Source organism: Nothobranchius furzeri, chromosome 5, assembly GCF_043380555.1.
Source record: "Nothobranchius furzeri strain GRZ-AD chromosome 5, NfurGRZ-RIMD1, whole genome shotgun sequence".
Taxonomy (NCBI): domain Eukaryota; kingdom Metazoa; phylum Chordata; class Actinopteri; order Cyprinodontiformes; family Nothobranchiidae; genus Nothobranchius; species Nothobranchius furzeri.
This window is the reverse complement of record NC_091745.1, coordinates 64,418,895-64,444,528: the sequence shown is the minus strand read 5'-3', so window position 1 is coordinate 64,444,528 and position 25,634 is coordinate 64,418,895. Positions and strand designations below refer to the sequence as shown.

The following is a 25,634-nucleotide window of genomic DNA, read 5'->3' as shown; positions in this document are numbered from 1 at the left end:
TGATTGACACTGACCAATCTCTGAGCAGATGTAGCTATGAGCTAACTGAGCTAACAGAAGCTAATGGAGATTTTAGCCAGAAAACTACGATTGAGCAACTTGGCTACTTTCTTCTTTCCAGATAGTGATACTTTTAAGATGAGGCCGAGGCTGAGGCCTTCCCTGGAGCAAGCAGGAGGCAAGTCATTAGTGCTGATGGCTCATCTGCTACCTCACAATCAAATAAAGACACCCCTAATTTTTCATAATTTCAAGCTTCACCTACATCTAATTTGATGAGTTACACAACAATTGACCCCCTCACAGTTGAGATGAAGGTAAACGAGACCTATTAATCCAAAAATGTTCTTTTGTACCAGGATGTAAACATGTTTATTTCTGCTGAGAAATTTGCATTTTTACCATGGAAATCAATTAAAACATGCACCTTTCTGGATCCAGCCCCTGGTGGATAAAGGGGGAACTGCAACTTTTGTCACTTATGGCAGGCGGAGTTTGGTCCTTGAGACAAACACAAACTCACACATACAAAAACTTTATTGCCCATACAGCCAAAAGACCAAAGGTCATAAAGTCTAGAGTCAATGTCTCAGTATCTAAGGGGTTTTGGAACTTCTGACTCTAGCGATTTTCACACCACACGAACGCATCCCGTCTTCATATTTGGACTTTCTCATCCCCTTTAATGTGGATTTGGTTAGCAGTGATGAGCTGCTTGGAGGCGGTTTGAGTTGCTGACATGGGTTACTTCCAGGTCAGTGCCTTCTGCAGGTCTGCTGCTTAACAATGTTTCCCTTTAAAGGAGAGGGAAGAGCTGGCAATGGGGCAAGCCGTTACCATGGTCACCAACTTGACCGGGAGAGGAGTGAGGCGTGTTTGTGTGTCCACTGTATGTAAAGAGGAAGAGGGGGGAGAAGAAGACAGGACGGTGTGTGTGTGTGTGTGTGTGTGTGTGTGTGTGTGTGTGTGTGTGTGTGTGTGTGTGTGTGTGTGTGTGTGTGTGTGTGTGAGAGAGAGAGAGAGAGAGAGAGAGAGAGAGAGAGAGAGAGAGAGAGAGAGAGAGAGAGAGAGAGAGAGAGAGAGAGAGAGAGAGAGAGAGAGAGAGAGAGAGAGAAGGCGTGCAGGTGCGGTGTGTATTTTAAACTAACTAGCATAAAATTCCACTGGGGCTGATGAAAAGTTTAGTTTTTACTAATAACTTACAGAAGAGCGCGAGGTGCTGCGTGCGCGCGTGCACACCGCCTGCATCTGGCTGTGATTGACTGCCAGCAAACAAGATCCAGCGAAAGGCATTGACAACCAATAAGGAAGCGGAGTGCGGCTTGTTTCCATGGGAGGCCCCTGGAGGCGATGCCAAGCCGCTAGGAAGCAACACCGAGCGGGAAGAAGCGCAGGCTGCAGCCGGGGCTCTGTGAGCGTCCTGCAGCAGCTCTGAGCGCACAGGGGAACCGGTTGGAAGACGTGAGGTAGGTGCACGTGGGTTTACTCACTTCTCCCGCTGCTGAAGTTTCCAGAAGCGCGGAGAATCACGGTGCGCCTTTTAGCTCGTGAGCGCATTGTTTACGCATCTGATTGACAACTTTGCATCATTTGCGCAGGTGTATGCGCCGTTCTTGGGAGCTTTTAAAAATGTTAAACTCACCTCTTATGTCTCTGTTTTGTCTAGATTTGAACAGGAAACGGGACAGGGAGGAAACATGGATGGACATCACGACCAGCGAGTGCCTTACTGCAACTCCAAAGTGAGTAATCAGAGTAAAGTATGAACAAAAGTGACGTTTCCCAGCAACCTTCGTGGCTTAAAAACACTAAATATTTAACACAATCTCACACAACTATATGTTTGTTTTTTTCTTTTGTCTGCAAATTTCAATTTAACCCTGAATGAATCCACCATCATCACAGATAAACAGCCAAACAAGGTGGCAGCTGCATGAATTAGCCTGTTACATGCACGGTCACAGTATCCTCTGCAGGACTGAGACTTAGAGCAAAGGAAGTGGAGCTTCAGTGAATGACCCATTGTGGCTGTTTTAGTTGCGCATGTGCAGCAATGAGACAAACAATCCCTTTTTTTCTTTTCCTTTTGCAGAACCTGCAAATAAACACTGCAAGCTACAAGAGCCCAACAAGTGACAGAAAAAGAAAATTCATTAAGTCTGACCTGGCCTTGGACACTGAAGGTAGGCGCAGGACGGAGGGAGAAGTTAATTTCACGGCTTCTAAACATTTAGCAAAATTCAATTGGCTTGTGGCCACCTGTGCTGCTAACTACAGAATCTCAATTACAGCGCGGCGGCCTGTGATGCTTCTTACAAGCCTGCGCCAGTGGTCAGAGACACAAATTGACTTGTTATTAACTGCACACACTGAGCTTCAGTGGCACATAAGCTGGTCTTAATGAAGTGATCTGGTCCTGATGCTTCTCCTGGGCTTTGACTCAGTTTTCTAACCTTATCTTTTGTTGCGTCCCCCCTTAGAGCTCTTCCAGGACCTCAGTCAGCTGCAGGAGACTTGGCTGGCAGAAGGTGAGTGTTTCAAATCTCAAGCAAAAACAAACGGAGATGGTTAAAAAGGAAATGGAGAGGTTGTGATTGGGGGGGGGGGGGGGGGGGGGGGGCTGCCTGGAGTTACATGCCTCGCGTTGTAGTCCAATTAAAAGCCTGTGTGGAAGAGGCACCTTGTGTGTCATGCATACATTAGAGACTGTGAGCGAGGGGGTCTTGAGGGAGACCGAGGAGGCTCTACCCAGAGAGTGTCATCACAAATTACCAGGAGAAGGCTCTCCGACGCTCACTGTCTCTCCTGCTTTTGGCAGCAGCCAACGTGCTGCACGCCAGCCGCCTCTCTGCCTTCACCGGAGCTCTGCTGCAGCCCACCAACTCTTCCTTTCTCTCTCACACACCCCCACCACCACCTCTTCTCATCCGCCCTCCCCCTCTTCCATTGCTCCCTCTTAGCACTCGTCTCTTTATCTCCTACAGCTGTACTGTACCATCACCTTGTCTTCTTGAATTTCATTTCTTGGCGGCTAAAAAGATAAGAAGGACATGGATCTATAATCATTTTTTTTTTTTCATCAGAAACTTCCGAAACACCAGAGAAAGTCTCTCAGAGAGATCTTTTTAATTCTTTTTTTTTTTTGTATTCCATCCATTTTTCAGCTTTTTTCATTTTCTTTTCTAATGGCAAGACTTGGTCTTTGTGGTCTAACTGAGACGGGATGCTTCAGGATTTAAGTGCAGGCGTCCTCTTCCCAGCGTGTCTGCAGCACCGAACTTTTGGTTAGTGGGAACAAAAACTCTTCATCTTTGTATTTTTATGTGCACGTGTGCATGCTCAGCTCTCACCTTTCTCCTGCTTCTTTTACCAAATGATTGGGATGTGAAAGTTTTAGAATCCAGCTGAATTTTATAGTTAAAAGTTAAAAATTCGTGTCATTTTTCTGGTCGTTTTAGATTTTTTCTCTAGTTAAATGGTTCTAAGAATAGATTTAAAGTTGTACAAAAACTTTATTTCAAGGTTTGATTATTAAAACCCTAGGAACAAATCAAATCGGAGCCAATTTTGCTTTGATTTATTTCTAAAATCGTTGAATTTAAAATTTACAAAAAGTAAAATGTATAAAACTCTAAACGGTCAGAAGTTTTCTGGCTTTGTTATTGCATGGCAGTAATATAATTAGTAATTTTTTTTAGTTTTCATTCAATATTAAAACAGTCCGCACCTCAAAACTGATCATTTCTAAACAGTGTGAACATTTTGATCTAATCCCAAACGTAACTGAACTAACTTTGGTAGCTTTTGAACCCACTGAGTTGTAATAAATCCACTAAAAGTGAGTAATTCCTCTCAAGACTAAAAGGGACTCGGCCATTTACGTCCTCTGTCTCTTCCTGAACCAGTTTGGAAACGTTTGCCGTCAAATCTGAGATGTTTTAAAGAATGAGAAGTGTTTGACTCAGAAATGAGAATATTCAGCCGCAGCGAGGTGGAATTGGGTGTCTGGCGGCGCAGCACGCCACGCGAGAAAGAATAAGATGTATTTTTAATATTTCAGTCTCTAAAGTGAGAGAAGAGACGGTGGCCGGTGACGAGGTATTACTGTTAAAGATTACAGTTCTGCCTGTCGTGGATCAATGTGATGATTTACGATTCAGGATTTGTGGGTTTAATAAATGACTTCCTGTCCATTAAGGTGAAAAGGAATACCTTCCCATTTGTGAGATTTATTAGTTCAGGTAATTGGAATAAGAAGAGGAATCATGAGCGACAGACTGAATTTCCGTCTGTGAGGACAAGAGGCTGAAGGTTTGACAACCGTTGGTCCACCGAGCAGCTCGGCTCATGCTTCAACGCCCCTGAAACACATCCAGCTGATAAAATAAATCTTTTGTTTTGAAAGGGTTTGCTGTTGTAGAGTTACAACTCGAAATATCTCAAGTTTCTGCCTTTTTTTTACTACTTTTACAACTTTTTCATCTTGTCCTCCATCCTTTCTCTTCTTTATTTTTCCATCTTTTTTTTTGTTTTGTTTTGTGAATGGCGACAGATTTCCAGCTCTGCCGTTCCCCCCCAGGCGTTTGTGGCAGAGATCAGCTGGCTCATTCACAATCTGAGGCCGGTGACTCACCTGTCCCGGACTTCCTTTTGGACACTGAGACACTGCTGACCCTCTTTTTTTTTTAATCACCAATTCTATTTCTCCTTTTACGAATCATTTTTTAAACCAGCGTGTTGCTTGTTTCTGTAAAAATGTATTGTTCTCCTTATTTTTTCTAGTATTTTTAATTCAGTTCCTTCTCTGGGACAACAGCCCAATTCTAGCTGATTAAATTAGATCACTTCATATTTTAGCAACACCAAAATATTTAATTCATACGTTTGAGGAGCACAGGTTTCAAAGCAAAATCTGAATCTTGAGTAGAAATATTTTTCTTTGCTCATACACATTTTAGGAAAAGATGGCCTGGTTTCTCCTCCTCATCTGTAAATTGTTGACTCTTCCTAATTGACACCTCTGGCGAGAGAAAACAAATAAATAAGTCAACTCCTGACCACCAAAAGAGAGAAAAAAGTGGTAAATTCTGTAGTTTTTTTTATTTAACTGATCTGTCGACGTGTCAGGGCAAGCTGCTGCTCTTGTGATAATGAGGACTCACCTCTCGGTGTGTATAAATAGACGTGCTAATGACACATTTAAATCTCTTTTTTGCTTTTTGCCAGAGAGAGTCAAACTTCAGGGACGTGGAGAAGTGTCACAGAGTGTAAATATGTTGGATATAAATACGTGCACGCCTAATTGGAGCTGGAGTGGCGCGAGCTTCATTATTTTAGCATTAGCCTGGGCGCAGGGGCGTTTGAGGCGCAGGTGAAACACTGGGCGGTTTGGAACAGACCTAACTCGGCAGGTACAGGTGGATTCAGCAGTAGGGAAGAAGCCAATTAGATACTGTTAACAATGGGTGATCGGCTGCTGGCAAAGAGCGCGAGCCGAGGCTGCCGAGCCGTCAATGGGCGAGGCGACCTCAGGAAAGGTGATTTAGGAAGTAGAAGAATACAAAAAGTAAAGTATTAAATCCACATGCAAGGCTTTGATGGAAACTGCTGTTTAAAATCAGAAAGAAAAAAGCAACAAAAAAAAAACATAGAAAATGTGTATATTATTATTATTATTATTATTATTATTATTATTATTATTGTGTTAATTTTGTCAGATTTTTACTTTTATTTATTTTGTTAAACATTTTTTCAGATTTTTCAGTCATAAATTTGATTTAATACTCAACAGAACAAGAAGAGATAGTTTATAAAAACAATGAATTTATCAGTTTTAATGGTTTAACTAACAAACTGACTCAAAACTGCGTATGAAGGAAAACAATGTCAAAAATATTTGAGCCCATTTACTGATCCAAAAAAGTCCTTGTTTATATTATGAAGTAAAACTAAAAACTTCAAGATTTAAGAAAAAAATATGTATTTATTTATTTAGCCCCATTACTTTTATATATATATATATATATATATATATATATATATATATATATATATATATATATATATATACATATATGTAACAGCAACAACATTTCACAATATACACAGAAAGTAAAATCTAATAAAGCAATCGCTGTTTTAACAAGTAAATCTGAGATTAGAGGCACTGAGCTCAGAATGAGAACCTGGACTCAGATGGTCTCTGAGATCTTGGACCTGAACCGCGTCGTCCATCGACATCAGAAACAATCACTGCGTCTCTTCTTTTGTCTTCAGCTCAAGTTCCCGACAATGACGAGCAGTTTGTCCCAGACTTCCAGACAGAAAACTGTAAGTAGGAGACCGTGTGTGTGTGTGTGTGTGTGTGTGTGTGTGTGTGTGTGTGTGTGTGTGTGTGTGTTCACTTTTGCTTTGTACTATTATCCACCGGAGACCTGCATCAGTCCTGCAGGTGCATGAGCGGTGGGGTGGGGGGTTAATTCTGAATCTGTTTGCTCATGAATTTCTCTCTGCAGCTCCAACATTTCTGCGCTGTGACTTTTGCGATTTGCATAAGAAAACATAAAAATAAAATGTTGAGGCAGAATCTTTTAAGGTGGTATTTATAACTCCAAGTGGTTCAAACTGCTTTTAAGTTTTTTAAACCGTTTATTTTGAGGCTCCATTTGTAACCTTCGCTCAAAGAGGTGTGTGTGTGTGTGTGTGTGTGTGTGTGTGTGTGTGTGTGTGTGTGTGTGTGTGTGTGTGTGTGTGTGTGTGTGTGTGTGTAAACCATGCCGCGTGATAGCATTTCTCAAATCAGGCAGAGTAAAATTAGTTGCTACATTTGTCTTTTTTAGCTGAGGTCATCTAGCCTCGCACACTCCCCCTCTCTCTCTCCTGTTCACGCCATCTGGCTTCACCGTTTTAAACAGTTTCTAATTTTACATTTAAAATGTTGTAGAAGGATTTATTAAGTCCAACCAGAGCCGGCGTCTCACACACAACAAAGAGCGTAGGATTGTACATCACCTGGTTGTGATTGGCCATGGTGACTGGTGACTTGGCATGGTCCATCTCTGGAGGAAGTAGTGCCAAGGTGTGGACAGAAATTGAGTGAGTGGAGCTCAGTGGGACTCAGAGCGAGCACATGTCTTTTAGATGAGCCAAAATGCAACATTAAACTGTGAGAAAAAAAACACAAAAAGTGTGTGTCCGAGGGCCTTCGACTTCTCTGTGCCCTCAACGCCCTTTAACCTAGTAAAAAATTTTTAATGTTAAAATGTCATAATTTCAGCTTAGATTTATTTTATAGGTCAAACTAAGTTTAAAGTGGAGGAATAAAACGCCAATCACCCTCACCAAAGGTTCTCTAGTGATTTGCTCAAACATTGTTTTATGATTTCTAGAGAAAAAGTAGTTTCAACTGGATCGATTAAGTACTTGATCATATTTTAACTCTTTGTACAGGCAAGCTCACGGCCATGTGAGTGCTTCGAAAATCCAAATCAGAGGTTCTTATTTGGCCTGCTGTAAATTTTATAGTGGGGGAGCATTGTGGTGTTCGGTGCAGTTACAGAACCAGAGGTCACCAAGACTGTCCCGGTGTCCTTCAGAGGTAGCCAGGGTGGGTGGCCATGATGGCAGGAGACTGCTGACCATCTGAATTGTCCTGTTGGCAAACCTGCAGCAGACTGGAGGGGCACTAACAGATGGCAGGAGGGTGAGGGCACTGTGGTTGGGCGCTTGAGCAGGCATCCCAGCCGGCACTTCTCCCATATGGGTTTCACCGGTCCGAGGGACGGAGCTCCAGTCGGCGAGGTGGAGGGAAAAGAAAAAGGAGGAGGCTGAGAGGCCTGCCGCGAAACAAAACGACTCTGGAGCTTAAATAAATTAGTGCCATTATCCTGACGGAGCAGTTTTGATGTCAACTTTACTGTAAAGAGAACAGTTTTGCATTCGTGAGCTCACACCCACATCAGTGGTCTCAACTGTTGATGAACATGCGGACTCTTCATTAGGCTTAAATGGCACTTTCTCCATTACAAAGTCAACTCTGCGTCTTTCTAAAACCTAAAAAAATGCACTACGTAGTAATTATTTGGCCTTAAAGATCTAAGAAGGAAAAAGCAATCCAATGCATTACGTCTATTTTAGCTCGTAAGCTCAAAATATGTTTGCAGTTTTTAGTAAACTGTAAAAGTAAAATACCAAATAAGGAATTAACTAACGGCTGATGTTTCAAATTCCCCCCTAAAATAAAACTATTTACTTAGCTGATAAAGTATTCTCTTGTTGTAGTTGTACAACATTTAGCTAAGTAGCTAGCTATTTTGCTACGATATTAGTAAGAATGCACCGGAAAATTGTGCCAGTAACAATATTAACAGGTATTTACACACGCACGCTTCAGATACTGTCATTGTCACATGACCAAACAAGCCAGCTCCCTCCCCTACTTGATGAAATAAGTTAGATAGATAGAAATATTGGTTGTTGTTACGTCCCCGACAGGAGATGTTAAAATGTGAAGGAGGGGGTGGCATAAGAAATGCGACAGTGGAGTTAAAATGGTTTTAATTGTTACATAAGGTTCTAAAAACAAGTGCAAACAGATGGCGAGCATTAATAAGATTACGCAAAACAAAAGAACAAAAGGTTAACATTAAAAGAGCAGTTACCAACATTAAAAACACCTGGTTAAAACTTACGTTAAAAGTTTTACCGGAACAGAAGGTGTTTTAAAACCAAAGTCAATAAAATTGTATCACAGAGTTAACCTTTAAAACGATCCCTCTGGATCACTCAGAGTTAAAACTATAAAGAGTTAAAACTTTTCTACTCAAAAGGGTTGAGAACAAAATGAGGCCTGGAGGACGGCAGAACCCCTGCACTGCTGCCTCCCAGACAGCTGAAGGCTCAGCCTTTTTATCCCAGGTGTGGGTCATCAGCAGGATTCAGCTCAATGTGCTCCTCAGCAGCCTGGAAGAGAGAGAGAGGGGGGGGGGGGGTGTCAGGCTGATCACCAGGGCTGGGTGATCCTGGCTCCTGCATCCCAATGGCCAGGCTGGTAGCCGTCACAGTTGTTGACGTCAGCGTTCTTTTACTTGTGACCTTTCATGTTAAAACTGATGAAATTATCGGCCGATACCGATGTAAAGGCTAATTTGGTGTGCATCCCTAGCTATTAGCATATTATTAGCATTAGCAGAAATATCATCAGCAGAAGCAAATCACTGGATTTATTTTATTTTAAATTCTGATTGAAATTCACGGAAGGTAAACATTCAGTTCAAGAAATGTTTATTTCATATTTTTGTGTTTTTACATTGTTTAGGCACAAACGAAAGAAAGGAATATTTTAGTAAATGCTTTTAAAACTTTTTAAAACACATTTTCAGTTTTTTTTATTCAAATGGAATAAAATAGAATAGATTTTATTGATCCCAAGGTTACAGGTAAAACTCAAAGGCAATGAGCTATTATTGTAACCTTCAACCACTTAAAACAATGAATAAAAAGAAAGTTGTGTTTCCAGTAGGGATGCATCGATACCACTTTTCCCCAAACTGATACGATACGGCTACTTGGATCTGAGTACTCACCGATACCGATATTTCTACCACACAAAAAAATGCAATGAATTGGAGTACAGGTTTTATTTTCTTCTCTGCTTTCAACAGGAAAAGACTGTGAGGTAGATAAAAAAAATAAAATATATTAATAGAAATGATCACAAAACTAAAATATTAGGCAAATAGAAATGACAAGTTACAGTGAGGCCACTTTCAGGCAACTGCATTGGTATTGGTTAACTTTATACCAATACTGGTACTGATACCAATACCGATACCAGTATCAGCATTGGTATCGTGCATTCCTAGTTTCCAGAACTATGCAGCATAAGGGATACAGATATTCTAATGTACATCCAGAATTGTACAAGTATTGAACACATATGGAAGATTGTTATTGTGTAGTAGGATAATGCTAGTACCAGTTTAACTACATATTTATACACTCTTACTGCAGAGGGGATGTATAACCTATGGTAGCATTGTGTTTTACATCTGGGATGACTCAGTCTGCCACTGAAGGAGCTCTAAACGAATATTAGTTTAAATGTCATGACCCTTCAACAGTTTCCTTTCTTTACTCTCTCAATGTCAACCCTCCACCACAGAACCAGCATGTGAAACAAAAGTGTCATGAGGCTGAAGGGGAAGAAGGAGACGTTTCTTTGTTTCAAACTCCAACACAGATGCTTACCATTAGCATAACTTAGCAGGGAATGAAGGAGTAGAGGAGGTGTAAAATGAGGCCACACGTTACCAGCAGATCTGAGCTTCCATCATTTAACAGGAAAGGCGAGCACCTACAGTAGGTGAAAATGGAATGGAAGGTTTTTCGCTGTTGCCAAAAGACCTGTACTTTTTTATGAATGGACTGGAGAAATATCTGCCAAACATGGGCTCTAGTTCTGCCAAAATCCAGGTTTGGGCCAACATCTCTTTGGAAAAAGATTGCGTCTAAAACGAGATTCTTAGAAATGTTATGAATTATATTTGCGTGAACGACGAAAGGAAAGTGGCATTTTTACCACATATTTAACACAAACATTCTATTTAATCAGCGTAGCAAATCCCAACGTTGAAGTCAATATCAGAATAAAAACGTTTGTATTGAAATAAGAAGTTGGTAATTGGTGTAACTGCATTTGCCTCTAAACAGCCAAGCAGGTTGATTAATCAATATGTAGATAATGAGAGCAATCAAGCAGTGATGGGAATGACATTCTGGACTAAAAAGGAAGTCTCTGTTTTAGTCAGAGGCGATGCCCTGACTATTGATTTGTGTACCTTGGCACCCCATTGACAAAATCTATTGTGACATTTCCATTTCTAATTTAAGACTCTGAGCTGCTGCACGCATGAAGCTGTTGTTAGAGGCAGGACTGGATTTTCCTGGACTCGCTCACAACCAGAAAAACGCAGACGCTTGATTTTCACTCTGTAAATGCAAAACTTTTAAATTATAATTTGGCCTCTGAACAAAAGGTCGATGACCTCGCCTTTGGTGTAGAGCACAGGAAGAATAAATTCCTGTGTTGATTTTATTGGGGTTACACTGATTTTAATCTTGACAGGCGACGATAAAACGTTGTTTTGTCTCCATAAGCTCTAAAACATGGCTTTATAGAGCCGGCACCGTCAAAGGTCTCCCCTCAGGGAGTGTCTTTTTGACCTGCGATCGATGACCTGGAAAGGTCAGGGCCCCCAGCAAGGGCTGCGAACAAACCCTAAGCCCTGTCCTGGTGGGCCCGCGAGGCTCGGCCCCCAGGGGCTCGGCTCTACGTCACATGGAGTGTTGACAGATCAACCCCTGCTCAGACAGCAGCTGTCAGTCAGCTGTGAGGGGAAAAAAAAAACTGGAAACCTTCCTGTGTTTTAAGGAAATGTTTTATTTGGACATAGAGTCCCTGTTTTGTTTTGAACTCAAGAATGGGTGTCCGTATCTCAGTCTGGGTCAGCTGGTCCTCTCCGGTGTCTGATGGAGCGCCGTGGGAAGGCTTCGCTGCTGCTTTGTGAGCTGCCGCCTCTGCGGTGAGACGGCGATCAGCGAGGAACCCTGAGGCTGACTTCATTCTGACTGACTGGGTCTTCGTCAGAGGCGCAGCCAATTGGATTAGCGTTGATCATGACTCAAGATGATGGGATGTTAATCAGGACTGATCAGGCACTTAACAGCCTCTCAGATGCACCGGGCTCACCATGGGGCCATAGGCAGAATCCCCCCAATTCCCTCCTCCAGATCAATGAGCCCTGTTGTTGTTGTCTGAGGCGTATTGACAGCCAGCTGAAAGCAGATAAAGCATTTATAGGATCTCAGTGCACACCCAGTTTTATGATTGTGATATTTCACTAACAGAGGCCCCACCAGGACAAAACGAGATTTGAAGTGAGTTGTTTGTGTGAGCGGCGGTCCGAGATGCCAGATTTACTAAACACGGATGCTGAGGAATAAATCCAACAGCGATTTATATCTACTGATCAAACTTGAGCCTGCTAGAAGGAGCTTCATTAAATGTATAAAAGGCCTCACAATACCATCTGCGTGTGTGTTTTTTCTTCCTTTTCCTCTGTAGTGGCGTTCCACGGACTGCAGCTGAAGATCAAGAGGGAGCTGCACAGTCCGTGTTCAGAGCTGAGCTCCAACTGCAGCCAGGAGCGGCCCTTCAAACTCCAGTATGGAGAGAAGTATCCGTACAGCATCAGGTAGCAACGCTCGCACACCTGTCTACCAACGGTCAAAAACAAAAACACCTTTAATTAAAGTGCATCAAGCTTTTTTCTGCAGATACAGTAGCTTCATTTGAGTTCTCTGGCACAGAAACAGTAAATCATAGTAAATGCTTCTTTGTTTTTATTTAAATGAAAAATGAAGCCTTTACGACCAAAATGCTGTTCAGTTCTAGTCCGTTATGATCTATTAATCAGATCAGTGCTGTGTTCTCACCTGAAAACAGAAAACCAGGACAGATACATTTAATATTTCAAATGCTTTAAATCAAAATATCATTGCACACCTCATCCACTCCTGAGATCCTACATCCTCAACCACTTTTTATTTAGTTCTTTCTCCGGTAGACTTAATATTCAACATTTTAAATTAAAAAGGGGGGGGGGGGGTCCCTGTTGAACTACAGATTGTTTAAATATAATTGAGGTTCTACTAATCCCAAAGGAGCAGGTGAATTTAAAGGGGAACACAAAGAAAAGCAGTGCAGGGTAGGGACGGGTAAATCAGATCTGACTCCATAGTTAATTCCTTTAGTAACAAAATTAAACACATCTGTGCCAAAGAGAAATGGTTAGGACAGATGAAGATATTAACATATACATGTAAAAAACATATGAAAAAATATTAATTCTTAAATGTTTGTGAGACTTTTTTGCTATACATATATATATATATATATATATACACATATAATGATCGGCAGCAGCCATGTCTGATTTGTTTCTGCTCATTTCTGCAGTGCCTATGAGCAGAAGCAGCCTGCAGGAATGAAGCCCTCCAGCCCAGTGACTCCCCCCTGTAGTACCCCCGTGTCCCCCCTTCACCATGGCTCCCCCACGGTCGCCCCGACACCCAAACCGGACCGGACGTATGCCCACATACCGCCGCCCTCGCAGCCCCTCCCCGACGACGCCTACTCTCTGGACCACAGGTGCTAAAACCCGTCACTTCCACATTTACAGACTTTTAAAGCAGCTTTTCTTTCACTCAGTTTTATTTACAGTAGAAAAGAGTAAATAATCTGATCGATTCCCAACATTGTGTTTTGGTTTGGTTTGTGGCTGTATGTCATTTTAAAAAGGGCACTTTTAAAATGCTTTGGCCTAATAACTTAAAAAGTAGTGGTAGACCGATGTATCGGTCGGCCAGTATATCAGGCCGGTATTTACTTTTTATATATCGGCATCGGCTCTAAATTTCTTTTTATTTACTAGTTTTGAATGTTTAGTACTTGGCCAGTTAACTGATTTGATTAACTTTAGTCAGATGTCTGATTTTAACACCGAGCAGTGCACAAAATTACGATTTACCCGTTCGGCTTCAGAGATTTTGTAGATCAGTCGTTATCGGGGACTTTTTAGCGCACGGATAAGGTGGAAAATGTGTAGATTTTGGCCGTTGGCTGACCCTGACCTATATTTATCAGTATTGGCAACAGAAAACCAGATCGGTCAACCTCTACTTTTGAGCATATTTGCGTACTTCTTTCAGAGATCCAGTCATTTACACATTTTTTGTGGTTGTTTTACACAGGATATTTGAAAAGAACATGTCGTTTTTAAACATTTTCCTTGTTTTTTTACATTTTACAAAGCAAGCATCTGTCTCTCCTTGAGGCTCAACCTTCTGAATTTGTCGTCCGCTCCAGATTTCGACGTCAGCTCTCAGAGCCGTGCCACTCGTTTCCCTCCCCGCCGACGATGGCTCGGGACAGCCGGCCCATTTACCACCGGCAGATGTCAGAGCCCAACATCCCCTTTCCTCCTCAAGGCTTCAAGCAGGAGTATCCTGACCCTCTCTTTGAACATCCGGCCATGATGGGAGCGCCGCTTCCCCACGGATTCCCCGTCGGCATGATGATCAAGCAGGAGCCGAGGGACTTCACCTACGACTCAGGTGAGAGATTAAAAGTTCGTAGACGCCACTTTTAGGACCATTAGGTGAAGCGAGGCCCCTCCCCCTCCAGGGCTAATCATCCTCGAGCAAGAGAGGACATGAGGAGAGGGGGCGAGAGTTTATTGAGTTTGCTCATTATTAGGGCAGTGGTTCTGGTTAGGCCTGGTGTCTGCGCCACGCACCACTTCCTGTGGCACTCTAATAGAAAAGGGGAGGGGCTTAGCTTGGTCACAATTCCAGAAGCTGCCCTCCTACACTTTAGTTAGAAACTAAAGGGACCTAATCATCAGGCTCTGTGGAGCCTGAGGCTACATCAGGACATGAATGAACGTTGACCGGACGGCTGGGTTCATTCTCAAAGCGGCAGAGGGAAAACCCAGGAGAGGTGTGTGTGTGTGTATGTGTGTGAGACCATTCAGGGGGAAAAGCAGCTCCTTGGCGACAGTATGGAGAAAAACTCTGGGGCCTTGTTCACATCTCTTTTACTGAATATTAAGACTCTTGGTTCATGCCAAACAGCAGCCAGATGACTGTGAATTTTGGTGTTTTCTCGCTTTTCAGCTTCATGGAAGTGTTCCCCGAGTTTCACAACTGCGTGGCTCCTAAATGCCAATTAACACCACAGGATAATGCCAGAAAAAAACACAAGGGTTTCAGTGCAAAGACGTCCTTTTTCTCAACCAAACACTCCCTAAGTATATACCACGCCATGGCTGGCCTGTAACCAGCACTTCAAGTGATTTAACATAATTTACTTTTCACATCAAAGATGTCGCAACGTAGAAACGTAAAAGATGTTGGGATTCTAGAATCATTTACTTTGAATTGTTCAAAAGCTAAAAATTGAAAATATTTTTCTTGAGTTAAATTGCTGAAACAATAATAAGCAAAATTTGAACTGAATAAGAAAAGAGTAGAAACAGTTTCATTTAAGTGTGAAAAAGGTTGCATTGTGCTGTATTGTACAGTTCATGTGAGCTGGAGCATGAGGTTGAATTTATGAGCCTTTGCTGTTGAGCTTGTTGACTGGAGCAGGCCTGCCTGTCGGAGGGGAGTGGTAATCCCATTAGCAGCTATTTCCTCTGCAAGCCCATTACTTTGATGAAACTCAGAAATGTTTATGGGCCTAAATGAAGGGGCTCAGTGTGTTTATTGAATATTCACTTTGTAACCTATTTGGCTGTTTTTGATCTTATTTACACAGAACAGAAACATGAATGAAGTTAAAAAAAATCGGAGAAATGCACAGATTCTGGTGTCAAGAGCCGATACTGATTTATTTCATGGATACTATTTTAGGATGGTTTTGATTTGATCTCAAATGAATGTTTATGGACAGAATGCCAATTCTCTTTTTTTTACTTCTGATTAATTTTAAAACTATATATGATTTTAGAATCAACCCCCCCCCCCCCCCCCCCCCCCCCACACACACACACACACACACACATACACACACACACACGGAAGATTCTTTTTTGCTAGCAGGAATTAACACAAAGCCATTATGAGTTCATGAAGTGAGAATAATGTTGTAAATCATCAGTGGATTTTTATGGGTGCATTTTCAACAGAATTATGTGATGCTAATCTTATTGTTGATGTTTTTTTATTCTTAGAAGTAGTGAACATGTATCATAATTCTATAAATATGCAACATTTAAATAAATGTAAAGTTATCACTAGTTTTTATTGTTGAATTTCTAATTTAAAAGCACATAGTAAATGTTGGATTTATCCAGAATGCTCTATTTGGTGGAATTAATTTAAATAACTGATATTTTAGTTCTTTAAAATTCCAATAATTCCAATTAAAGCTAACGTGTGTGACTTTTATGACTGGCATAAAATTGCATTAAAATAAAACTAGAACTCTTATCACATTTATTTAAGAATTTATTAAATATTAAATTATTTAATATAATATTAATAATAATGGTGTTTTCCTGTTATAGTACGGTGGCCTGTTAGCTTTAGCCGTAGTTAGCATGCCATAGCAGTATTCCGTCACCCACAGGTCTAATCTGATTTGATTTGTGTGTGTGTGTGTGTGTGTGTGTGTGTGTGTGTGTGTGTGGCAGCATTGTTTTATGTCCTCTCTTATGAAAAACTTACATCATGTCGGCCCGTGTTTCCACTGAGTGGAGATGCTTACGGCACGCATTAGCTGCGTGATACAGTGCGTTTGCCTGCGGCTGGGAGCCATTGCAAAGCCGACGCTGGGGGGCATTTTTTTTAATCAGAGTCGCTGGTGCATTGAGCGAACAGTGCTCTCAGATAGCTGAGATGGTAATCTTAATGTCGCCTTCGGGCCCTCTAACACCCACTCTCATTCTTCCTTGGGTTTCAGCAGAAGTGCCTAGCTGCCATTCCGTCTACTTACGACAAGATGGCTATCTGGCTCACGCTAACAGGACTGAAGGTACCAACGTTGACACGTGGATATTCGAATGATGCACTTGTTGGTTTTTCCAGACCGTTACATCAGAATGTGCTTTTGTGTTTTATTTTGAAGGTTGTATGTTTGACAAAGTGGCGAGGCATTTCTACGATGATACCTGCGTGGTGCCTGAAAAGGTCGAAGGTGAGCCATCCCCAAGAGCTACCAGAACTGCTCCATGTGCAGACGTTTATGTGTATTGCTCAGTATTTACTTGTTCTCCCTTCTGAAGGTGACATCAAGCAGGAGGCTGGTTTGTACCGTGAAGGTCCGTCATACCAGCGCAGAGGCTCGCTGCAGCTATGGCAGTTCCTCGTGGCTCTGCTGGATGACCCGTCCAATTCCCATTTTATAGCCTGGACTGGCCGCGGCATGGAGTTCAAACTCATCGAGCCAGAAGAGGTGAGAAGCTCTTCAACACTACCACTACGACTGCATTACTTGATTCTTTTCAGACACAACAAGAGTTGTTTTACCTTGTTTTTGCTGACATTTCGGCTAACGCTGTAGCCTTCTTCAGAGCATTCCGCTGTTGTTGGCATCACTTCCTTCTCCATGATGCCAGCAAAAGAAAAACAATACACAGAATCTACTACTACTACATTTAGTTATTTGTTCATATATTTGACAGAATGTTTGTTTTCTTCTGTTTGTATTTTAAAGCATGTGCAATCCCTCTTCTCTGATTGGTTACTTAAATTGGCCTAATTAGGCACCTCCCACCATTCAACAACAACTCAGATTTATTAAAACAATGATTTCTGTTTTTTGTTGGTGCAGTTTTAATATTTTTTTCACCTTTTATGAAAAGAAAATTAATCCAAAGAAAAACAATTTGAAATAAGTAAAAATTTCTAATTGATATTTAACTGTTTTTTGAGATTTAACTCATTTACTGTCATTGACAACTAAAGTCGTCATTTTAAATCCAACCGCTTGCCGCCATTGACGACAAAAGTCGTCAATTGCATTTTTTAATGGGGTGGGTGTCGTAACGATCCCTCGCACCGTGAGAAGTAACATCACGGCTCTAAAGCTGCTCTTCATCCGCGTACGTCACACGTCACATGACCAGGTAGCAGAAACTCCATGTGTTAGGAGATTGTTTTGGGCTGCTGCTGTGAAAAAAAGTGAGGCACAAACTAGAAAAGCTTCTGCAGATCACAATTTGACAACGGATTATGAAAAAACGCTGCCAGCGTTTTTGAGTGTCTTTACTGTTTTTTTTTTAAGAGTCACATAATGTTGCGCGCTAGGATGATGTTGACGCTAAAACTAACAAAGAGGAGACTCACTTCTTACATCACGAAGAATCCACGCGTTTCCCGCGTTATCCCGCGTCGGCAGAAGCTTTTCCGGTTTGCGCCTCGCTTTTTTTACAGCAGCAGCCTAAAATGATCTCCTAACATATGTACTTTCTGCTTCCTGGTCACATGACATGAGACATACGCGGATGAAGATCGGCTGTAGAGCTGAGATGTTTGTTCTCAAGGTGCGGGGGCTCGTTCCGATGCCCACATAATAAAAACACGAGTTAATGAGTTAACCCTCTGGAGGTAGGCGTTGCAGATTTGCAACGTTAAAACCTACCTACCTGGTTACTCCACATACGTATTTCATGAGTATTTTTTAACTCAGAAGTACCCCTGAAGGACTTAGTTGTTCTTCCTTTTATCAAAACTTATTTTGAAACGGAGAGGGTTAACAGTGAATGAGTTAATGAGTTAAATGGCCTGTATTTTTTTATGAATGAACCGAAGGAGAAACAAGAATTGAAAAATTTGTTTACAATAATAATGTTTATGTCTATTTTTTGATTCTCTGCCTCATTAATTTAAATAAAAAAAAAGATTTTGGGGCCAAATCCTTTGAGCAATTAAAATGCGCTTAATTAAGATGAATCATTTACAAAGCCTCTAGTCAACTAGATACATTTTTTATTGAATCCCACCCCTAATATAAAAAAATATATATTTTTGTTGTTCTTTTTTTTTAAACAGGGACCAACATGTATATAATTGAACAGGTGATGTTTCACACAAGAATAGGCAATAGGTCTTGACTGTTTTGCACATTATTCTTTAATGCCAATGTAAAAATAAATATGTTATTAATATACTTTTATTTATTTTATTTATTATTATAATTTTGGGCAAAATAACCTAAAATATGGTAATAAAAATGATATGTAATATTAAATAATAGTAATTCTCAGTTTCTTTTCAAAAAGAAATATAAACAAAAACTCTTGTGGGTTTACATTTATAAATGATTTATAGTTTTGTAAATCACATTAAAAGTTAACATTTTAATCTTTAAATCTGTCGTTTTTTATCACAGCAGAACATCTTTTACTCATTCAAATAAAATAAATATTTTTGGGGTTTAAGACTTCTTATCCGATGAAACTGATGGTGACATTTACTCAGAGTTTAGAGATGAAGGTCTTTTCTAATATTTTAAATACCCAGATAGTGAAATAAGCAATACATTAGTCATTATTTTATTAATTTTGTTCAAATTCAAAAGTACTCTAATAATCCTAAAAGGAAATAAAATGTTCTAACTCACATTCTTTCAAGCAATAATAATAAATAATAGTAACAATAATATTATTATCATGCTTAAAGAGTTGTTGTACGTGCTGACGGCTGTAATATCTATGTTGTTACACAGACTGGGGCTCAGTTACTATTTGGGAAAGGGGTGTGGGAGGAAGTAGAATGAGTAGATGGCAATGGTCCACAAAGCCTGACGGTGTCTGGAGGTACGGGCCAGCTGCAGCTAACAGGGGGGTCCATTCATCCATCAGGTGGCGTGGCTCACAAACACGAGCTGACGCCTTCTGCCTTTACAGCAGGTAGGTGTCACGTATCAGCGGGAACCTGGACAGAAAGATAACCGTTTGAGGAAAGAATCATTTTAGTGGGGATCATTGAGGGAATTAAAAACTCTGAAGAGAGAACTGTGGGGTTGTGGGTTTGGACAGCGAGTTCGGATGGCGGGTGGTCTGCTAGACAGGTGCTGTAACATCTGCTGCCTCCTCCGCTGGGTGTGTTGACAGACTCCTAATGAATACATCCCTGGTCAGATCTGCTCAGGCTGGACACAGTCTAATCACTGTCATTAGGAAAATACAGATTAATATGTTTCTTCAACATTTCAGCTGCTACAACCCAGGAAGTTGTGTCGTCCGTCTGGTTGTTTTCACGTTGGTGTGGCCGTTTGCTGACAGACTAGTGTTGTTTGTTCTGTGTCTGATGAAGGTGGCGCGTCGATGGGGGATACAGAAGAACCGGCCAGCGATGAACTATGACAAGCTGAGCAGGTCGCTGCGCTACTACTATGAGAAGGGAATCATGCAAAAGGTAACATATTGTTTCATTTATATAATAAGGGAAGCTTTTGAGATGTTCTCAACGATTAACAGGCTGTCCTCTCAAACTGCTCTTAAGAAAAGCCAAACACAATCTTTCAACCAGAAATGTGGAATACCCCAAAACAATACAACAGTTACCACGATGCTTTAGAACATTATGTTGTATCATACTGCTGTGAGGCTTTGGAGATTAGAGTAGTTTATAGCTTGGTTTGCATGGCAAGATTTTCATGAGATAACATGTGTAGTGGTAAAAAAAATCAAAAACTGCACACTACACATGAACTGTTTTCACTCATGAACATTCCTTGGTCAGATGGGACACCTCACAAAGTCAAATATGACTTTGGAGTCAACAAGCAAGGCACACTTGTTTTTGTCTGAAAATCGGACCAAAAGAATCCAAAGGTGCCGATTTACGATTGGAGCGGTTTTGGCTTGCTTCCAAGCAGACCTGAACACTTTTAACACACCACACAAGGTAGGATTATCTGATAAGATTATCTTTAGAACTGTTACAGTAAACTGGCGCATCCTTTAGATTTTCAGAAAAGAGGGCGATGGCTCAAGTAGTGAAAATATCACAGTAGTTCATAGAAACGTTCATGGAAAGGGGTCAGAAAAATCTGTTAGATCTACGTCACGCTTTAAATTAGCATTCATGGACTCATGGGAAGGCTGTTGATGATTTAGCGTCCAGGAGAGAGCAGAGCATGTCTTGCTTTGTTGAAGCTAACTGTTAGCATTAGCAGCTCCACAGCATTGGAGAACTCCTTCAGGCTTGTGTTATTTGTGGAGCTGAATCACCGCAAAGCAAACAGAGTCGGTGGTAGAGTTGCTTTGCTATTAGCTAACCATTGGCAAGATGTTGAAGTTCCAGGAAATAAAGACTCCAAATCCTGCTGTTTTCATCTAGACTCTCCTCTGGCTAACTTCTACTTCCTGAAACGGGTGCGAGAGAGCTTTGTCCCCATAATGATCATCTATGTTTACACTAAAGACCACTGCAAATTTATTGAGAAAACGAGTTAACTTGGTCTTCAAGGAAACCCTGATGTTGTAATCCATTTTGCACAACCGCCGTGCATAACAACCTCCACATCTGTTGTGTTTTTTAATTTATTTTTCTATATTTGTCCAGTTTTACCTCGAACCCGTTGTGAGGTAAACATTGGCTTTGCGTGGCAAGCTAAATAAGAACGTAAAAAGTGTAAGAAAGTAAAATTAAAACCAAGGCTACGGTTGTTTTTGAAGAATGATGAACCATGTGTAATAAAGCTTTTCTCATCTTATATAAATCTTTGATTAATCAGATCATCACCACCTGCTGGCCCGGCATGGGTGCTGTTTTTAAAATAGTTCTAATACAAATGATGAGCAATGCGATGATTTATAAAATGGAACATGTTTTTCAGGTGGCGGGTGAGAGATACGTTTACAAGTTTGTGTGCGACCCCGAGGCTTTGTTCTCCATGGCATTCCCCGACAATCAGCGGCCGGTGCTGAAGACGGACGTGGAGCGTCAGATTAATGAGGAGGACACGGTGCCGCTGTCACACTTTGACGAAAACATGGCCTATGTACAGGAGGGGCCCTACTGCCAACCGCATCCCTACAGCGAAGGCTATGTTTATTAACGGCAGTTCCACCAACACACACACCCGAATACCCGTCTCCACTCGAGCGTGATGTCCAGCCTCCTTCATACACCCGAGACTGTCATGTCCTCTGATTCACAGTCGCTCTGGGATAAAGACTGAAAACACACAAACACGGTGGCACTTCCCTTCCTCGTAACTCAACATAAACACACACACACATATTCTGTATTCTGCTCTTGTCTTTCTGACGTCCAGAGAGTTGCACTTTACGGACAGGAACACGGTGGAAACCTACCAGGGTCAGAGTGGTTGGCGTTTTACTATTCTTTATGTTTCTACTGTGGAAATCTGTTTTTTTTTTTTGTTTTTTTCTTTTATTATTTGTCTCATTTGGAGCATGCGCCACCCCAATGAGACAGGACTCATTAGCTAATTTATGGCCAATAAAAAGCCAAATTCCTCAAACTTTGACCTCTTGCAAAAGAAAGCATCTCATCCACCCACCTGGAGCCAATCCACAGAGGAATCTTAGCTTTCCCATCACACAGACATCCAATACTGAAAGCGTAAAATCGCTTTCACGGTTAAGATTACCAACGTGTCATGTGACGTAGCCTCACCTCCACGCTGAGCATCGGTTCATCAGTGCTCTCCGACCCTCACACAATCAAACTGTAGATCTCAACCTGTTGGTGTTTTTCTCTTTAACAACACAGACTCCACCGGATCGTTCTCTCATCTGCTAAAAAATGACCCGTGGGTCGGTAAAGAGGCAACTTTGATTCACGAGGATGCTCTGGGATGTTCGGAGGAGACCCAGACTTTATCCCAAATCACACGTTTGATCAGGAGCATCGTGGAAGCTTCAGGTTGAAAAACACTCCGGCAGCAGAAATTCATTTGTGTTCAGTTTTTTTATACAACAAATAAGAGGAATGTTTATTGTACAGCTGAAACGGATCAAGTCAGGAAACCATCTGCATTCCTAAAACAGAAAACAAGATGAAAACCAATTGATTTCACTAGCATAAATAATAAAAGTCAAGAAAAACTACACGTCTATATTTTTTGTGAACTTTTTTCTGTTCAGTTCCTGGTGAACATGAAGTGTAAATTTTGTTTTGTTTTGTTTTTTTGTTTGTTTGTTTTTTTACTGTCGCTTTTGCAATTAATATGTTGGTTTTTGGTCAAACAAAAAGAGGAATTATTTAGAGTTTTATAATGTGGTGAGTTAAAATAAATTGTTATGTACCATGGCATAATCAGGTAAATGCACATTTTGTTGCTGCTTCAGTCTGTAAGTGTATTTTCTTTTTGAGTCTGGGGAAAAATCCAAAAAAAAAAAAATGAAAGTGTCCAGCAGTTTCAGCCTGCTTTCCTGGATTTTGTTGTTGTTTTTGTTTCTTTTTATTTTATTTTTTTATCCAAACAAGTCTGGTCTGTCGGGGTGGGGGTGGGGGGTGGCGGGGGGGTTGGATGTATTCTGGAGGCGAACGTGTGCGGAATGGGATTGGAAATAGAAACATTCTGTAATAAAATAGTTTCAAAAACCTAATTTATGCCCCATTTTCAAATATTTTTTTACACTAATCACCACCGAATGACTCTGTTATTACTGTTTGTAGCTTTCACTGCTTTTATAAGTCACGTGAATAATTTTTACTGAGATATTCTCTCCAAAACTTCTGAATTTTCTTTAGTTTTTTTTATATGAAAACAAGTTTAACTTCTCAAATTTACATGTAGACCAAACAGATTATGGACTCTTGCCCATTTTTACTTAGTTGTGAGAGAAAACCACAAAGTGTTTAACCTAAATGACACCTGAGGAAAAATCAATGCCTAATTTAAGACAGTATTTTTTCATGTAGTTGAATTGTTTCTGTCTTTTTGTTTCCGGTGCTCTAACACTACTGGTGTTAAGAGGGGAAAAAAAAAGAAAATACTTCCTTAAAGTTATTATTTCCTTCTTGAAAGTGTCACTATCACTAAAAATCAATGACTAATTTAAGGAAGCATTGTTTAATTGCTTCCACTGATGGGAAAAATGAAAACGGATGTGTAAGTAATGAAAAAACACTACTTGCCTTAATTTGTCAGAGCAGGTTAGGAGCCGACCCCATTACAGTCTCTTCTCTTAGAGTTATTTATTGATCGTCTGTAGTCGAGGGAATCGCCTTAACTTTAAACACCTGATTGCTTCCCTCAGCATCTAATCTGAGAGTTTAGAAATGGCAATAATAGCTAATTAAAAAAAGATTGTCAGTGGTGGGAAATTAGGACATTTTTTAATATTACCACAAAGTTCCAACAAAATATTTTTCATTTAAATAAAATATGCTTTTAAAAAGAATTGAATCTTAGACAAAAGTTCAAAATATTAGCTTTTTTTTTTTTTTTTTGGGAGCCTATCCTCTTAATCCTAATTTTTACTTTTTATAAGTAAGGTTTAAAATTGTTGATACTTATTTGAGGAGATTCACCTTTTAAAATAAGTTCTGATTAAAAAACTTTCATGAGGTAACATTGTACATAATATAGATTAAAACTAAGCCAAGAGGGAAAAAGTCACATTTTTAATGCCGCTTGACACAATGGTGCGTTCACGGATCCACGTTTGAGTTTCAGATTAACCGATGACCACGAAACTCAGCTGATTCTGAACACCAGGTGATTTTTTTCGCTGAATTTCTAGTTTTATGTTTGATCAAATTATTTAAAATAGTTGTGATGCACTGAATATGGTTTCTTACTTATTTTTATCACAATTAACTGAATGTACATTTTTGCTGGGCAAAAAGAAAAATTAAAATCCCAGCCACATTGTTGGTGAAAAACTAAATCATTCAATATTTTTTTCATTTGATTTCTAGATTTAATAATTTTTTTTTTTGTTTCAGACCACTTGTAGCTTGTATTTTAGCTATTTATCCTATTTTATTTAAAAAACAAAAGTCTTTAACCCTAACCCTAAAGACCTTTTAGTAAACCAGTCCCAGTATATTTCCCTCGCGGGTCTCATTTGGAAACCTTGTCCCTGTCGGCTGCGGTTTGACTTCTGTTGTTCAAATGAACGTCACGGTTACCTACCGGACACAAATGACTGTGGTTTGTATTCAAACTCCCATCATTGAAATCTGATGCAAATGCCTTGGTGTTTTAAATATGTGGTGAGTTTTCCAGGTCAGATGAGAGTCTCTGATGGGATGGCGGTGCATGGTGAGGAGTCTGAAGGTCACTTCCAGGATTACTAGTCTTACACCTTTTAAAGGCATTCTGTCACTGAGTCTGAAAATCACCATGAAAATCCTGTTATCTGGCCCCTGCTCAGGAAACCAGGCCCTCAGCTTTCAAGATATTCACCATTTATGGACATATGCTTTACATCCTGTGCCGCCAGCCAAATCCTTCCCTCCTCCGCTGCACGACCAGCTAATATTCTGTGTATCGGTGCTGTGAATTGTGGTCCTCCCCCACTGTACCAAACAGATGGCCACTCGATCTTGAGTCATCACAAACCCATTACCAGAGTGACTTGTCCTCAGCCAGGCCGCCTTGATTCGTGCCCGATGGCCCTCGCCAGTGTTTGCTCAGGCTCTTAAGTCATCCTCGGGCTTCGTGACACACTGTGTTTGCTCGAGTTAAATGGCTCGTGTTGCCCATGGTGTCCCCTGATTGGCTGTGACACTGCAGTGTTTGACAGGTGAAATGACACCGAGTGACCCCCGTCGCAGCAAATGTGTTTGACTGTTTGAGACAAGTTGGCTTTTTGGGCAGCGTGTTTGCACACCAAAAAGCCCTAAGTGTGTTTCTATCTATGTTGCCAGGGTCTATCAGAGGCCAGGCCAGTGAGCATAAATCATTCAGAGGTAATTCGGAGGAACAACTCTGGCTCGGAGAGGAAAAAGCAAGGCAAATTATAAAACCTCTATAACGGAGGCACCAATTACTGCCTCTGGTCGGGGTTAAGACCACCTCACGGATAAGGTTTATTATCTAGGACTCTATTTTTAAGCAAATCTTCTCAGCTGATTTTACA

At 40.8% G+C, this 25,634-nt stretch overlaps 1 protein-coding gene across 6 annotated transcripts; it reads left to right on the top strand.

Moving 5' to 3' along the window:
- Positions 1-1,151: 1,151 nt before the first annotated feature.
- On the top strand, positions 1,152-22,947 carry etv1 (ETS variant transcription factor 1). 6 transcript variants are annotated; one of them, XM_054740880.2, is made up of 13 exons: positions 1,152-1,466; positions 1,667-1,742; positions 2,093-2,183; positions 2,481-2,528; positions 6,277-6,330; positions 12,125-12,254; positions 13,019-13,210; positions 13,928-14,175; positions 16,529-16,597; positions 16,691-16,759; positions 16,848-17,017; positions 19,882-19,983; positions 21,410-22,947. In XM_054740880.2, exons 2-13 carry the CDS (start codon positions 1,698-1,700, stop codon positions 21,629-21,631), a joined length of 1,440 nt encoding a protein of 479 aa, XP_054596855.2. In that variant the 5' UTR covers positions 1,152-1,466; positions 1,667-1,697; the 3' UTR covers positions 21,632-22,947. The 6 variants fall into 6 exon arrangements, with proteins under 6 accessions (XP_054596855.2, XP_054596854.2, XP_070407932.1 ...); XM_054740879.2 differs by having other exon boundaries at positions 16,526-16,597; XM_070551831.1 differs by lacking the exons at positions 1,152-1,466; positions 1,667-1,742; positions 2,093-2,183 and adding an exon at positions 3,165-3,284 and having other exon boundaries at positions 2,493-2,528; positions 16,526-16,597.
- The last annotated feature ends 2,687 nt before the right edge of the window (positions 22,948-25,634 follow it).